At 32.7% G+C, this 16,949-nt stretch overlaps 4 protein-coding genes across 4 annotated transcripts; all 4 read right to left on the bottom strand.

The window, feature by feature from the left end:
• Nucleotides 1-3,026: 3,026 nt before the first annotated feature.
• On the bottom strand, nt 3,027-4,023 carry LOC110697882 (monothiol glutaredoxin-S1-like). The gene has a single exon (XM_021875289.1). The coding sequence runs from the start codon at nt 3,590-3,592 to the stop codon at nt 3,284-3,286; it is 309 nt and encodes a 102-aa protein (XP_021730981.1). The 5' UTR covers nt 3,593-4,023; the 3' UTR covers nt 3,027-3,283.
• Nucleotides 4,024-7,557: 3,534 nt separating this feature from the next.
• On the bottom strand, nt 7,558-8,291 carry LOC110697881 (monothiol glutaredoxin-S1-like). Its single transcript, XM_021875288.1, has one exon. It carries the CDS (start codon nt 8,121-8,123, stop codon nt 7,815-7,817), a length of 309 nt encoding a protein of 102 aa, XP_021730980.1. The 5' UTR covers nt 8,124-8,291; the 3' UTR covers nt 7,558-7,814.
• A 3,233-nt stretch (nt 8,292-11,524) lies between these two features.
• Nucleotides 11,525-12,298, bottom strand: LOC110697880 (monothiol glutaredoxin-S6-like). Its single transcript, XM_021875287.1, has one exon. It carries the CDS (start codon nt 12,166-12,168, stop codon nt 11,860-11,862), a length of 309 nt encoding a protein of 102 aa, XP_021730979.1. The 5' UTR covers nt 12,169-12,298; the 3' UTR covers nt 11,525-11,859.
• Nucleotides 12,299-14,258: 1,960 nt separating this feature from the next.
• Nucleotides 14,259-16,428, bottom strand: LOC110697841 (monothiol glutaredoxin-S1-like). The gene has a single exon (XM_021875240.1). The coding sequence runs from the start codon at nt 16,253-16,255 to the stop codon at nt 15,932-15,934; it is 324 nt and encodes a 107-aa protein (XP_021730932.1). The 5' UTR covers nt 16,256-16,428; the 3' UTR covers nt 14,259-15,931.
• Nucleotides 16,429-16,949: the final 521 nt, after the last annotated feature.

The following is a 16,949-nucleotide window of genomic DNA, read 5'->3' as shown; positions in this document are numbered from 1 at the left end:
TGATGCTATCCTTTTAAATATTTAATTAAAAGGAACATATAGTCATGTTAATGAATATAATTCTTGCTTATGGTAATGTAAAATATAGAGAATTACAAACCCTTACCCTTACCCAAGTATACTTTAACTAAAAAGTGAAGGGAGGTTACTCCACTTCATATGCTACTTTAGAGTTTCTTCACATTTTATGTTGTAGATGCTTTGAAATGCATGGTCTGAAAGTGCATGAAAAACTAGTGAATATTAAAATGAAATGGAGTAAGGTCCACAAAATTTCAACATGTATTTTGCTTTTGTTATTCAATTTAGCTTCCTTGTTTTTTTGTTTTGACCTTATGTTTGGTAGGATTTCTGTAGTGGTGATTTGATTATTGTTGCTTTCTTAGTTTCTTGTTGATTTGACTGTAGACCCCATCTTATATCCTTACTGCAAATCTTGATAAAAAAAAAAAACTAGAGATTTGTAAAATGTTTTTGGATGGGTCCATCTGCAAGTTTGAAGCTTAAGCTTGCGTTTCTTAAGGATAAGGACAAGTAAACTGAATAGTCCTAGGAAGTAAGTTAGATGAGGACAATCCCAACAAGTGGAGTGGTTTATTCCCTCATCATGGCACCAAAAGAAATCTTTATCGAAAATGCATATGGCTTAATAAAACCTGAAATGACTACTGCATTTAACCTACCGACCTTAAATTGTATTATTCTTTAAGAGGTTCAGATTCAATATTTGTTGACAGTAGGAAAAGGTTGGAATAGGAAAATAATCCATAGAATAATCATGCTTAGCCACTTCAGGAATGATTTTGGAAGATTTTTCTCAATGTCCCTTGTCATGTACGGATGTACTTTACATGATGTAAAGAATTCAGTTTAATGTTAATTTGTGTTTCTCCATGCTTGACGTAAATTCAGATTGAATATATTTTGAAGGCTATGGAATTTGGGTCTCACAACATTTTGAAGAGTTATAATTTTCAACACTATACAATTAATGTGGTTGGTAGTATAGTCTCTTCATTATGCTATCAAATATCAATATTGAGTCTATTGACTATGAATATTGACTATAATGCACCTTTTAAATGGGTTGGAACTGAAGAACAATAAAGAAAAAAAAAAGGGAAAAAAGAGCAAGAAAAGGGGAAAAAATTAAGATCCCTGAGTTTATTGCAAATCTAAAAATAAAAATTAGATTTTGAATACCTTGTAGATTCATGATTGTATTAACACATCAGCTTTACAGGATGCTAAGGGCCATATTAGTCTAGGGACAACTACCCTCTTAACAAGTAAATATTTTGCAGGAAGGGAATATGCTTCTTCAGATTGATTTATTTGATGGTACATTTATACGGACGGAAAGCAACAGTCCATCATGCAACAAATTCTAATCTTTTCTCATCCATGAAGCCAGGATGTAAGGTCAGTTCTTGGCATCACATAGATTTTATTTTATGCTCTCTTATAAGATATCTATTAATGTTTGCAACTTGCTAAAATTGATGATGTTGGACATGTGTGCTTTAGCTAACTTTCCTGATGTCCAAAGGAGAAAGTTCCTGTAGATTAAATCAAAGCCTGAGAAAATAATATTATCTCAATGTTAACATGATGGTATAATGATAATTTCTTCTTAAGTATTCTATGTGCAAGTGTGCAACTGCATGCCAAAACTGTGACTATCTGCAAATTATATTCTTAAGTCTGATGTGGCAACTTGATGTAGTGTGAAGGAAATCATTCCGTTTTGCATCTTTGTTGGTGCTTTCTTTTCAATCTGAGGTTCGTCATTCATTTGATCCTCATTCTTTACCAAAGTTTATTAGATTTTGTCGAAGGCTTTGGATTGTAGCTAGCTTGTCTTTTTTGGTCATAACCTCACTTTGGCTTTTCATAGTCATCTACCGACCATTTACATTCTGCCTACATTACTTTGACCAGACTACTAATTATAGATCAGGATACATGTCTAAGACTTAGCTAGGCGACTCTGGAAAATACACATGTTTTTGGTTGAAACTGGAGTGTCATGCGTCGTTAATTGTAATGTCACTGTCTTATATGAAGTATAATGTTTGTTTACATAGTGTAGCAATAGAATTTTTAATTAAAGTTTTATGAATAAACAGGAATTTTAGAAAATCAATTACCAAAGAATAGAAACTCTTTTTAAACGTATACAAAGAGTGATTAATTCTTCAAAAAGGTTTATGACTAGAAATCTGATGCTCAGAAAGTCAGAAGTAACAAGAGAAACAATGTTGCACTGAATTGTAGAAAAGTTTTTGTTTTTTAATGTTGTAAGAAGGTCCTTTCATCGAAATCACTGAAAGACAAGCATGGAAATACAGTAAATATAACAATATCAACCCCCCCCCAAGATTAACCCTCTTAAAACCTGTTTTTGATTAACATGGAACATTGGTGTCTTAGTCATATACAAAAAGCCTGGTTTTCGGCTGACATTAGTCTAAATTTTACTTCAGGACAACTCTTTCATACTTTCTACACCACTTCACTTGAAAATATTCTGTTCCAAGATGAGGTTCCTAATTAATTGACTAAATACCTACGAAGTATCTTCGTATGTAGAATCAGTCAAGTCAGGATAGCGTAACATTTTTTATTTATACTGTTAATATATTATCAGATAAAGAGGCGGAACCAAAAGGCTGTAATAGGAAGAGTAACAACCCTAATAAATGACAAAAGTTTAACTTAAATTATTTCGTACAAGCAATTATAGAATCTAGTCATTTGTGTATTTGAATAATCTTCATTTACACTTAAAATTAATTCAAATATTTTCATTTATTTTTTCTACTCTTGGTGCTCCAAGATAGTTATTGCTTTATCCATATTTATTATATTTGCAAGACTATTCTCTTGTGTCATTTTTATGTATATTTGTCTCCAAACTGGGACTGCTCCACAATAATAATTTGTACAACTCAAAAGTTTGACATATGATGCTGGATTTATATGATCAATCGAGGCAATGCGAAATATTACATTAATGTGGAAGGTTTACAAAAGTTTTTACGAAATAGATACTCATTACTTGAATATTTTGATTACGCCACGGAATGTAGCCAGCTTCTTACACTAGGGGCTAATGTATATACCCTTCCATCTAATCATTAAAAAGATAGATAGAAGGGGATCAAAACGAAGAATATACATCCTTCTAGTTACAATTTTGAAAATTAAAGCAACAACAAAAAAACAAAAACCTGAAAATTATGGATTTATATTTTTCTTGCTAGATGTAAGTTCTTTTATTCTAAACCCATAAAGCTCCTGCCTCCTTCAGCATTGGCACAAGTCTTCCTTGAACCTGCAGACTAATAATTTCTTTAGCTCCACCAACTAATTTTTGTCCTATAAAAACAGCAGGTACACTTGGCTTAACCCCTAGTCTTTGGAGAGCTTTATCTACCTCTTGTCCATTGGACATGTTATCCAGTTCATAGATTGTTGCATTTGCTCCATAGCTGCTTATGAGTTGCATCACTGAGTGGCTTATGCAACAAGAACTCTTTGTAAAGATTACCAAAGGCTTCTCTTCAACCAATCTGTTCACAACATCCATTGCTTGTAAATTACCAAGAATTTTGTAACCTTAGGTTTTGGGAGATGAAAATGGCTCCTTTGTTGTTGTGTTTTTTTTTTTTTTTTTTTTTTTTTTTTCTATCTTTGTGAAATTTCTGGATTTAAAAAGGAAGCTGGTAGATGAAGACTGAATGTAGTATTGTGAGAAGGATTCACAATTGGATGTCTTGCTTTTGTTGTGAGTAAGTATGAGCTATCATGCCATCTATTTATAGTCCAACTAGGTCACTGCATTATACCTTTTTATAAATTTATTTGATAAAGTGCTTAAAAGTTGTGGAAGAAATGGTGCTCGATAATGAGATTCCTTTTATTCCAAAATCTCATCTCTCATTTCTGCTGGGTACCTAGTTATTTCTGGAGTTCTGTAGAAAATGAGATATGCCGATGTTCCTAAGATGCAATCTTCAGTTTGGAGCTGCTTATAGTAGAAATAGAATATAAGAGGGTTCCATTTTTTTCAGTAAAGATATCTTTAGAAAAAATCAATGTGTTGATTGACCGTACATGATGTAGGACCGTGTCTGGATTCAAAGTATTATGAACTTTTTCACATTGGAAGACACCTAAGAGCTACTACAAAAGATTCGCCGTTGGCGAGAACTGCTACAATTGGATTAGTCATCAAGGACTAGTAATGAGTTTGAATTGGAAACATTGTTGTCATGATTTGTTAAATAGCACTTTCTCCTGCTGAAATATAATCCATAGTGTCATTTGGATGCTGAATATCAGTACTTTGTGTTCATTAGTTGACATAATAAGGGACTAATGTAGTTATAAATTTCAGTGTATCCACAGGATTTTAAACAGTCAAGGGCAGCGGTCAATGTCTGTTGAAAAGGAAGTGCAACCGTGGTTTAATAAAAAATGTGAGCTGAAACAACTTCATTAGTCCTTCAGAAATCTAATTACCTTACAGTCTGTTTTCAACTTTAAGTGTTGTTTATTTTACTTCCATGACATACTGCATTTACAATTTATTATTGAAGTTAAATCACATTTTGCATTAAAATTTCTATTGTCATTATAAAACACAGTCTCTTAATGCTGTAAAACATGTGATGCAAGCCAGATACTTTTAATCAGACAAGGATTTCACGAGTCTATAGTGTGAACTGACTGTCAACATAGTTTATTCTGGATCATGTAGGACAGGGTGCGAAAGTGTATGAGGTGCACCGGGAGAAGTAATAAGGGATGCAAGCTAAAGGTTGATTATTCACAGCACATAAATGTGTCGAATTAGGTTCTCTTGGCTTTATATTTGTCTATTTCTGCCTCTTCTTTGCAATAGATAACGTGGAGCTCTATATGCACATAAATTGCAGCTGTACAAGTTGAATGAAAGCAGTGATTGTGTTAACCTTGTTAACCTAGAACACTTTGTTGATGTAATTGGGATTAGATGCTATCACTTTATAACACCATACAAAAAATGTACTCAGTCACTCATTATTGAGTAAAATTTTCACAAGAAGAAGGGGCTGCAACCTTTGGTTTATCTGAAATTCTGATCAGTCATAATTATCCTGATTTTCCATGATAATATTCTATATACTTAGCAATTAATATTCTTCAATATCAATTTGCATTCATAATGGTGTCACTATATTAAAAAATCTATGTTACTATGCTAAGGTTAAAGGATAGGATTGTTTGGTGATTATGAGAATCTAAAAACAAATGTGAAAATTAAAAGAGAATTTAAACTTATCTAAACAGATTGGCTCATTATATAGTATAGTAAAATGTTTTCGGTTCATTGATTGTCTATTATGTCACGACAGCCAAGAATATGAAGGATTCAAGCAGCTATTCTTTTGCTTTAGGTGGAAACGGGGTGGAAAATTCATAACCTTAGCATTGAGGTATGAATTTTAGCATCTTAATTGATTCCTGACAGCTTTTTATTTTTAAAAAAGAAGGTTCCATTCATATTCTTTTGATAAGCAGAATTTCAGAAACAATATAACCTCTGGTTTCAAATGACAGCCCAACGAGAAGCCAATGGCCAATTCAGTTGGCAACCTTTCTATAAGGATCTAGGGCAATCTACCCTTATCAACGAACTGAGGCCTGAAGGGATAAATACATGCGTGTGTCAGAGGAATAAAATCAGCTGTACTTCTAGTACATCTGGAATATCAGCTTTGGGTCACTTCCCTCCCTTATTTGTCGTAAACTACAATGCAGGTAAGAGATTGCTGCTCTGCTATCTAAAGTCTGTTACGTACCCTGAAATTCCACCTTTTCCTTTCTTTCACTTTATTTTCTGAATGAGAAAAATGTTTATGTTATCTAGATAGTTTTATACCGTGCATGATGCAACTTGATATAGCTAGTCGTGCTTCCTTGACATGCCTCAAATTCCAATAGTCAATATTCCTGGTTTTTCAGCACTTGATCTTCTGACCTTCCTTGGTGTCTGGTTTGGAGGATTATATAGGTCCACTTCATTCTTTGGAATAATATTTGGATTTGGTTGATTTATAAATTTGTGAGGTATTGCTACTGGACTGTACTGATTACGTACCTTTCTATAATTAAATATGCTTGATTGTACAAGATAAATTGATTCTTGAGTACATTACAAGTAAACCGTGGATTACACTGACATAATTTTTCATTAACTGACCTCTGCAATTTATATGGTGGACCAAGATTCACAATGAGCACTATGAACTCAAAGAACACAAAAACTTAAGTAAAAGAACATGACATTATGATAAAAGAGCACAAAACATGACTTATATTTGTAGCTAAAATAGTAAATAAAAGAGTATATATATGTTTTTTTTTTTGTTTTTTTTTAATCACAATGACACGTTCTTTTACATAAGCACATTTGCTCTTTGGGCGCAAAATGAGGAATGTGCGCTCTTGCCATAGTGTACAAATTGTTATAACCTCCCAAACCTATTTTCTGGTGTACAGATAATTCATACAATATTGTTCAGTATTAGTTTTTTCTCAATATATTGATCACAATGATTGAACCTTGGAAATTTACTGTATATCTCTCTCAAGTCTCTCCTTATTTACTTGATTACTTCCATAACTGCATTGTCTCAAGTGCCAAGTCCCAAGCATGTGCTGTTTTGAATTTTTACACTATTATTTTTATTAACTTAGACTATATATTTCACTAATATATAAAAATATAATAATTATATGTAAAATATTGTTGGATTGATTTCAATGTATATTTTCAAAATATAATTTTTCTGTAATTTTTTAGTAATGGATAAATACAAAAAATAATGGTCAAATTTGTGATTTGACATAGCAGATAAGTCAAATCGTTGCATCTATTGTAAAACTGAGGTTATCTTATTTAGCTCATGTTCTTTTCACCTCATTTTTGCGATACTCAATTATTTTTAGAAATTAATTTTAATGAAATTAAATTATTTTTGCTAAACTTAAATTATTTTTTTACTGAACTCAAATTATTTTCATGGATCCTTATTATTAAACATTCTTACAATTTACAAATTTTTACTAATTAAAATGTTTTTTTTTTTTTTTTTATCAAACTTAACTTATATTTATTGAACTTAAATAAGTTTTACCAAATATTATTTAAATAAGGTGTGGAGAATAGTGCCTTAATAAAAATTGTAAGAGTTTTGATGCTAAAGAAATACTCATCTTTGATCTTAAATTTCCCAATATATTCGCAAAGAAACCTTCTCATATCAGTAGCTTTGATATTTAATTTATAGTTAAAGTGAAGTGTTGTTTTAGAATCTATTTTTTTGCTTTTATTTCTATTTAGGCTGTTCGTGCTCTTGGTGCTTTAAGTTTATACAGCTATGTCCGTGTATAGACTTTTGCTCCAATCTGTGATCAGGTAATTACTGCTCTACTGGTCTGTAATTTTGTATGACAACTGAAATTTGTTCATATTTGATGATGAATTTATAATTAACTAAAATCACACTAGATAATATATAATTCTAGTGGTTATACAAGTGTTTATTGGAATTGATACTTCAATTACTTGAACTTTATTTACACAACAAAATGTAGGCTGCTGCTTACATTAGTATTTATGTATGAAAAGTAAAACACCCTTCCCTCCTATTCAGAAAAATGTAGATGGAAGGGAATCAAAATGAAGAATCTAGATCCTTCTATGTTAAACATCTGAAAATTTTGATATTATGGTTTTCTTGTTACACATAAACTAGTTTATTCTAAACCCATAAAGCTCCTGCCTCCTTCAGCATTGGCACAAGTCTTCCTTGAACCTGCAGGCTAATAATCTCATTAGCTCCACCAACTAACTTCTGGCCTATGAAAATAGCTGGAACACTTGGCCTTAGCCCTAGTCTTTGGAGTGCTTTTTCAACTTCTTGCCCATTGGACATGTTATCTAGCTCATAGATTGTTGCGTTTGCTCCATAACCGCTTATGAGTTGCATTACTGAGTGGCTTATGCAGCAAGAACTCTTGGTGAAGATTACCAAAGGCTTCTGTTCCACTAATTTGTTCACAGCATCCATTGCTTGTTAGGTATGTAATTTTAGGTTTTGGGAAGTGTGAAGGACTTCTTTTCTTTCTTTGTGAAGCTTCTTGATAAAAAAAGAAGCAGGCTCTAAGGATTGAATGTGATGTTGTGATCAAGTTTTAGGACTAGAATTCTTGCTTCTGCTGTGAATAAAAATGAGCTACCAGACCATCTATTTATAGGCTAATTCGGTTATAGTGGATGTTACTTTTTCTCTGATTACATACTCAAAAGTTGTGGATGAAATCTTACTCAGTAGTAGTCCTTTTATTCTTAAATATCTCCTTTCTCAATGTTGACAATGACCATGGTCTTCTATCTCTTTTAGAAGGAATCTTCTTTTTGCTACCGAACTAACAGTGCTTACTTTTTTCTATTGAAGAACTTGAGCTGATGATGGTAGAAACTACTTGATGTTAAACGGGATCACATATAATATAATGAGGGTTTTAATATCCTTTCATAAATCACTATGGTAATTAACTGTACATAGTGCAAAATTTTTATGGACTTTTACTATCTGCACTACACCTACGAGCTTCCACAAAAGCAATAATCAGGGATTGTGAACTCAATGATTTTACTATTTGCCTTTTTCTCTTTATTATTAGAGGGCCTATTGAATTGCAATTATAGGCCTTGCTGATTTGTTAATATGCACTCTCTGCTACAGAAGTTCATTACATAAAAAAAATAAATAAAAAAAATGTATCAGCCTTCTAGTGAATCGAACAGTTTTAATGAAATGGGATGGAAAACCGTTTTTAACTTGCAAAATGAAAGTGTAGAGGGAATGGTTCAACAATTTATCCGTGTCTTTTGCATGAAGTTTCTTACCAGCACGCTTCCTGGATGCAGGTCAGTGACCTCTTGTGATAGTCTGTTCAAATTTCAATTGCTTGCCAAAACTGCAGTTAGCATGAAATAAAGTTGCATACTTTCCTGATTGCATCTCTTTTGGATTCGTAGGGTGGTTAGTAAAGGAGAAATGATAATTTAAAACAAAAACAACTAAAACTCTTATAATTTAGTGTCAAATTGAGTCTTTAAACTAGTTGTAAATGTTATTCTATTTTCATGTTACAAAAATCTTAAACAGTCTAAGTGCAACAGTCGATAGGTCTTGTCAAGGAAGTGTGAACTTGATTCTTTTGAGAATGCAAGATGAAAGTACCGCATAAGCTCTTCCAAATCTTATTACTCCGTATCATGAATGACATTTTTTATGTGTGGCACATAACATATACTGAGTTTTATTTTTATTTTTATTTTATTTTTTAATAGCTAACTACATTTAATAATGCTAAAAAAACATTCTTTCTTTTGTTTTGTGTTGTTTTGTTTTGTTTTATTTTTGAATGTTAAAGAAAATGTTATGTTTTTGTCATATGCAGGGTAGAAACAATTTTATTAAAATAAGGATAAGATGAGGATGTAGTGTGAAAGGAATGTCACCATGGGTTATTCTGGATCATGCTGGACAGTTCACAAAAGAGTATGAGACACGGTGCAGAAAGAAAATAAGGGATGCAAGGTTAGGTTCTCTTGGCATCCTTTTATCGTTTGTACAATAAATAATGCGGTGCTGCTTTTGGCAGAAATGGTATCAGCAGGACAAGTTGAATTGTACTTGGGTACTTACTATTAACAAGTGATTGAGATAGCTTCGTATATCTTGGCATCTCTTTTGATATGAGTGTAATTGGGATTATAAACTATCAATTTTTCACACTATGGAATTTATCTATTCTGTCATAGGATTATGGGACTGCAATCTTTAATTTATCTGAAGATCCTGATAATATCTTCACTTTTTCTGATTTTCCATTATCATATTTATGCCATCCATAATGGTGTCATCATAGTAAAAAATCAATGTAAATTTTTTTAGTTTTTTTTTTTGAAATATGTCTCGAGGGTTAAAGGGTAGCATGACTGTTTAAATGTTAAATTCAAAAGATCAAATTCAAATTGATTGGCTCATGACATAGTATATTTATGTTCTCTTTTGTGAGCCACGTACATGTGGTATTCATGCAGCTATGCTTCTGGTGGTTGAGATGTGGAAAATTCATAGCCTTAGCATTAAGGTGTGCATACTGGCTTCTTATCTGATTCCGTCAGCTTTATCTTAATAGAAAGGTTCCATTCTTGTTTTACAATACCATATTCTATTGTTAAGCAGAATTTTGGAAGAAGATTACCTCTTAATTTCTAAAGGTAGCCCTACGAGAAGCCAACGGACAACCTTTCTGGAAGGATCTAGTGAAATCTTCCCTGATCAAGGAACTGGGGGGGGGGGGGGGAAGGACATGCCTATGTCAGAGGAATAATTAGCGGTACTTCAAGTACAGCTGGAATATCTCATTTGAAGTCTAATGTCTAAAATCAGTTACGTACACTGAGCATCTACCTTTTCTTTTCTTTTCAGCTTTTCAGAAGAAAAAAAGTGTGGTGCTGTTTATGTTATCCTTCTCAAATTTATTTATTGACTTAGGTCACTTGACATAGCTGCTCGTGTTTTGTTTACATGCCTCAATGGTTGACATTCCTAGTTTTTCATCATTTAGTTATATTATAGTACTTGTGCCTAGTTTAGGATTACAAAGTCCATATTAATATGATCAGTTATTTCTACTGGACTTGCAGATTACATACCACCATCTAAGTAAACTTGCTTGATTGTACAATTTATAAGAATTAATATTGAGTATAATACAAGTGAAGCATGGATTGTATTGAACTATCTGACATTCTGCTCTCATAACATATTAAAAAAAAAGAAAGAAAAAAACAAAAAAAAACTCATATGAATCCATGTATAAAGGGTCACATATGTTTCTCTTCCTAGCTTCCCCATTTTATTTTCGGGTTGTATTTACCATGCAATATTCATAAATGACTTGGTAGTATTGTTTATCACAATTATCAAAATGGGCTATCCTAGATTCTAAGATAATTGAAGCTTATGATTTGTTGCTCTCCTTTCGTGTTTGATTCTTCAAGGGCAAGGTCTCAGCTATCAAGTCATAAGCATCAAAGTCATTGATTGTATTTTTACTTATTCTCTTGATCAATGTCGTTTGTGAAATTTCAAATGTATTAGAAAACTTAGCATAGGTCATTTGGTTCCAGATTTATCCTTTTAGAGGCCATCTCACTTCACTGGCTTTGGTACAGAATGACATGTTTTGGCTTATGTATAGTAGATGTGGTGCTTTAGAACCTACGTAATTTTGTTAAAAATATTTCTAATGTTGCAGGCTTGTTTCCTTTTCTTTATCTCTTGTACTCCGGGTGTTTCAAGTTTTAATGTCTGTTCGCATATAAATAATTTCTAGACCATGTTTTGGTCCCATCTTCTAGTCATTTTTGGCTCCCAACTGTGGTCTACTTTTCACTGCTCTACTACTGTTAATATATCATGGCAACTCAGCTAGCTGAATGTGTATGATGCTGAAGTTTATAATAAACTAAGGGAACTCTAATAATAAATCAATATTGAAGGCTTTATAGTAATTTAGTGAAATACATACTTCATTAGTTGAGCTTCAAAAACATTATACAATATATATGCTACATGTAAACATGTTTTCATCCAATAATGAAAAACATGGATGAAGGAATTAAAAAGAAGAAGCTAGTTCTTTCTTAGTTACAAGTTTTGAAAATATAGTAGTATCTAAAAGACAAATTTAGAATATTATGAAATTTACGTAAGCAATGTTTTTCTAAACCCATAAAGCTCCTGCCTCCTTAAGCATTGGCACAAGTCTTCCTTGAACCTGCAGGCTAATAATATCTTTAGCTCCACCAACTAATTTTTGGCCTATGAAAACAGCTGGAACACTTGGCCAAAGCCCTAGTCTTTGAAGCGCTTTATCTACTTCTTGCCCATTGGGCATGTTATCCAGTTCATAGACTTCTGCTTTTGCTCCATAACTACTAATGAGCTGCATCACTGAGTGGCTTATGCAACAAGAGCTTTTGGTAAAGATTACCAAAGGCTTCTGTTCCACCAATCTGTTTACAACATCCATTGCTTGTAAAATAGCTAAAATATTTGCGGTTTTAGATTTTGAGGTGATGGAAGGTCTGCATTCAGAATACAAAAAAGACTGAGGCAGATGAGGATTGAATGTGGTACTGTGATCACGTTTAAAGAAAGGATTTCTTGCTTATGCTGTGAGTAACTTAGAGCTATCATGCCATCTATTTATAGCCCAACATGGTCAGTGCATGATACCTTTTTGCTGATAATATTCTCAAAAGTTATGGAAGTAATAAGACTATGGGAATCCTTTTATTCAAGAATTTTCTCTTCTCAGAGTTGAAAATGACCATGGTTCTACTAAGCACCTATTTTTCTAGAGTTCTACAGAAGCAAATAGATACATTGATGTTTTTAAGCAGGAATCTTTATTTTGTTACCGGACTATAAGTGTTTACATTTTTTCTACGGAAGAACTTGATGGAGCTGCTGATGATAGAAGCATCTTGATGCTCCTTAGAATAAAATAAGGGTTCTGTGTCTAAATCTTTGTTACAATTTCCTGACCAGAAAGCTGGTTGGCTGCAGAATGACCTGATGGGATATAATGTATCATTTTTCACCTATTTGCCAAAATTATAGGAAACATAGCATGAATGATCTTGGGACACTTGTCAAACTGAACTATGTTGGGTTCATATGGTGTTTGGTAAAGGATAAATGATAAATTCTAATGGAAAACAAGTAGTTCCTGAATGCATTTGAAGTAGGAAATGCATTTAATCTCAGTCTTTTATGAGTTAATATTTAATCTTCTTTCGTGTATTTTCAGGATAACAAACTTTTTAACAGTAATTCATGGCAGTATATTATCTTGGCAAGGAAGTGTTAACAATGCACAATGAAAGCACTGCGTAAGTTCTTCATCCAAATATTTTGTTTTGTCTCTTATGTATTAAAAGTGAAGTGTTTACATTTTGTTACATAAGCTAATTAAATGTCACATCTATTCAAAAAAAAAATAAAAATGTCACATGAGAGTTGCTGTCATATAGGTCAGGTAAATGACATTCTTTTTTTTTTTTTTTTTTTTTTACTGTTGAAAACATGTCAAGATATCATCATATGCAAATTAAGAACATTGTTAGTACAAGGATTAATTGAGTATGCAGTGGGAATAGAATCTCAACTTGGGTCATTCTGGAGAATAATAAAAGAGATGCATGGATGATTCTTCCTAGCACAAATATGCTTCAGATTAGGTTCTCTTGATATAACATTATTTTTCTTCTTCCTCTTTTATTTAATACAAAGTATATGATATGGCGCTGCTTATGCGCAGAAATTGCAGTATAGGTGGTACTTGTCAAAAATGTACTTTGGTATGTAACATATCTGTGTCATTGCATTAGCCTTAAAAAATTTAAATCTCCTGATATTACTGTGATTAAAAATGACTGAATTAAAAATTGTCAACGGATGAATGGGCTGCTACCATTTCTTTATTTGAAGTCCTGATTACATCTTGATTAATCATTACCATGATTATAATTGTACACATAGCACTCAACATGCTTCAGTATCTGTCAGCATCTATAATGGTAAGCCTGTATACAAAGGGTTAAGGATAGCATGAATATTTTTGTTATTATCAGTAATTCAAAATAAAACTTATCTAAAATGATTAACTCATTTCAAAGTATAGTGAAACGTTTGCTCTTGCTTATTTGTCTATTTTGTCATGACAGCCATGTACATACGTATTTCATTAAGCTATTCTTTTGCTTTTCTGACCTTAGCATCTTTATTGATTCCAATGATTCTTGTAAACTTTATCTTAATAGAAAGGTTCCATTTTGGTTTTCTAACACTGTCTTTTGATAAGCAGAACTCCAGAAACAAGATAGCCACTGATTTCGAAAGGCAGCCCTACGAGAAGCCAATGGCCAACTCTATAGGCAACCTTCCTATAAGGATCTAAGGCAATCTACAGGATTGATGAGATAAGGACATGCCTGTGTCAGAGGAATAAACTCAACTGTAATACAAGTACAGCTAGAATATCATCTTGAGGCATCCTGTTTGTGGTAAATTACGTGAGCAAGAAGATCCTGGCTCCGACATCTAAAATCAGTTACGTACCTTGAGATTTCACCTTTATTCTTCTTTTCGTTCTGTGTTTTCATATGGAGAAAATTTTGATGATTTCTATATTATCTAGATCAGTTTCGTACAGTGAATGAGGCAACTTGACAAAACTACTATTGTCCCCTTGAGATCCCTCAATTGTCAATATTCCTGGTTTGTCATCACTTACTGTATTTGGTGCCTTTTTTAGAGGATAGACTGATTCTTTAGTACAGTAAAAGTGAAGCATGAACTATATTGAGATAATTAAAAATATGCCCTGAAAAAATTACAGTAACTAATCTTTGGTAATGAGAAAAGTACTTTACCTTTTAACTTTTCAATTCTTTCTCCATGTAAAACACTGGATCTTTTTGATTGATTGAATGAAAAACTGAAAACTCCGATAAACTTGCAACACTCAGAAAATATAGTTTTCTAGAGTTATATAGAAATTAGCTATTTTTTGTAAATGGTTACTCGTAATAATGCACAATTGCACACTGAATTATAGCAAACAAAGAACGGAAAAATGTAGCTGTAGCATCATTGCTCAATAAATTTTCTTTGATGTCCTCATGCTACAGCTAAAAGAATATATAAACTACAGTGGCTATGACAAACTGAAACCATTTATCACTAATTGTCCTAATCCTTCTTGACCTGATACTGCAGACAATGCAAGCTGTTGGAGTGCATCGAAAATTTTATTAGAAATACTGCTTACACAACCAGAGCATTAGTTAGTTTCTCTAGAAGTTCATTTGTTTATGATAAAAATATAGTAAGTGTTGTTGTACTTTTCTTGCGTTCTATATAACCTTAAAACACTCTGTATTGTTAAATTTAGTGCTCACAACAAATTAAAATTTGCTCTTGCAGCATAATTCATCATCGAGTAATTTGAAATTGATGAAAGTTAGAAGGGCTGTTTCTAATATGGTATCTTCATTTCAATTTGTTCTACAGGATTTTGTATGGAAAATGTTCCATTCTTATCTCAATTTTTATCATGTGAAATGTGTTTCTCACCAGTAACCAAACACAATTACTAGGAATTTAGAAGGACATGAAGATCCCTCTTTCTCTCTCTCAATTAATCTGCATAAGTTTGACAATTTTTTTTCAATGTCATCAACTATGAGATTCAGAAGCAACTGACTGGAGTCAGAATATTTTTACCCATTTATTCAGAATGTACACTTTCTCACTTTCTTTGTCGATTACCATGCATTATTGAGGATAAAGGTTATAATTGGTTAATATGGCTTGCTTCTTTTCAACTAACAATTGTATATCGCTTTGGTTAATTAATCCTTTTCCTTTTTTCCCATCTTGCTGCTTATCAATTTTTTTTTTTTCTCTATTTGTGATAATTAAGCTCAGTTCTGACAAGTTAATTTTGAATTGATGATTGACATTCCCATCAAAGGATAATGCTGAGTCTCAAAGATTATCTTTTGTTGCATTTCATTCATAAATTAACTATATATAATTACAGACTACATAAGGGCCACTTATACATTGACATGTGATGCATTCTCTTTTCAAAAACCTTGAATTCTGCAGACATTGCAGAATCAACACGGTTGGAGCCTCTATTCCTGTATATTACAGTCCTCTTCTTTTTTGGGCAAGGAAAAAAGAAAGCTTTATACATCAACATCGAAAGGGAGGTAAAGTAACTAGTGAGTTTTGTTCCAAACCCAAATAGCCCCGGCCTCCATAAGCATCGGAACCAACCTGCCTTGGACTTGCAGGCTGATGATTTCCTTAGCTCCACCAATTAACCTTTGGTTTATGAAAACAGCTGGCACGCTAGGCTTAAGCCCGAGTTTTTGCAGTGCTTTATCAATCTCATTTCTATTTGGTAATTCATCGAGTTCATAAACTGTTGCATTTGCTCCATAGCTGCTTATTAGCTGCTTCACTGAGTGGCTCATGCAACAGGTACTCTTGCTGAATATTACCACCGGCTTTCCATCTACTAAACGCTTCACTGTTTCCATTTTTTAGCAAGTTAGGATAATATTTTGTTTCCTGCAGGATTTTGCTGCGGTTTGGTTTCTTTATGGATGTAAAGTGAAGAAGATTATGAAAAGAGAAGTTTGTACGAAACAGTTAAGATTTGTTAAAAGACTTGCTATATTTGCAATGACAAAATTGAGCTGCTGCAACAGCCTATTTATACAGGTTAGTCGATTTATATTCCAGATTGCTTTATCTTGCTACCTTTTTTAAAGAATGTACCATGTCAAAAATCTTGATTTAAAGTGAATCTAATTCTATAAAAGATTTCCCATTCTATTAAAGATTTCCCTTTTATATATGTATATAAAAGTAATTTGTGGAGGTCAACCTTTCTTAGTACTACGTATATAGTACTTCATATGTCACTATGTGGACTATGGCCTATGGGAGATGTATACATTGCATGTTTGGTCATATCAAGAAGGAAAAAAAAAAGTTTACAGTTTGTTAATGACAATTTTTTTCTTCATGGAAAAAGAAGAGCCCATGACTAGAAACTTTGCGAATTCATCAGTAACGCATTACATGTCTTTGGAAGAACTTCTTATCACACAGTTTGTTAACTTGTACATTGCATCAGTGCCTTTGAAACTGAGCGTAATTTTCAAGTGTACAAAAGAAGCTGATTGTCACTAAACCTTTCGCCGTAGAAATTTTTGTGTCGATATCTGT

This window comes from Chenopodium quinoa, unplaced genomic scaffold (genome assembly GCF_001683475.1).
Source record: "Chenopodium quinoa cultivar QQ74 unplaced genomic scaffold, ASM168347v1, whole genome shotgun sequence".
Lineage (NCBI taxonomy): Eukaryota > Viridiplantae > Streptophyta > Magnoliopsida > Caryophyllales > Amaranthaceae > Chenopodium > Chenopodium quinoa.
This window is presented reverse-complemented; position numbering and strand designations above follow the sequence as displayed.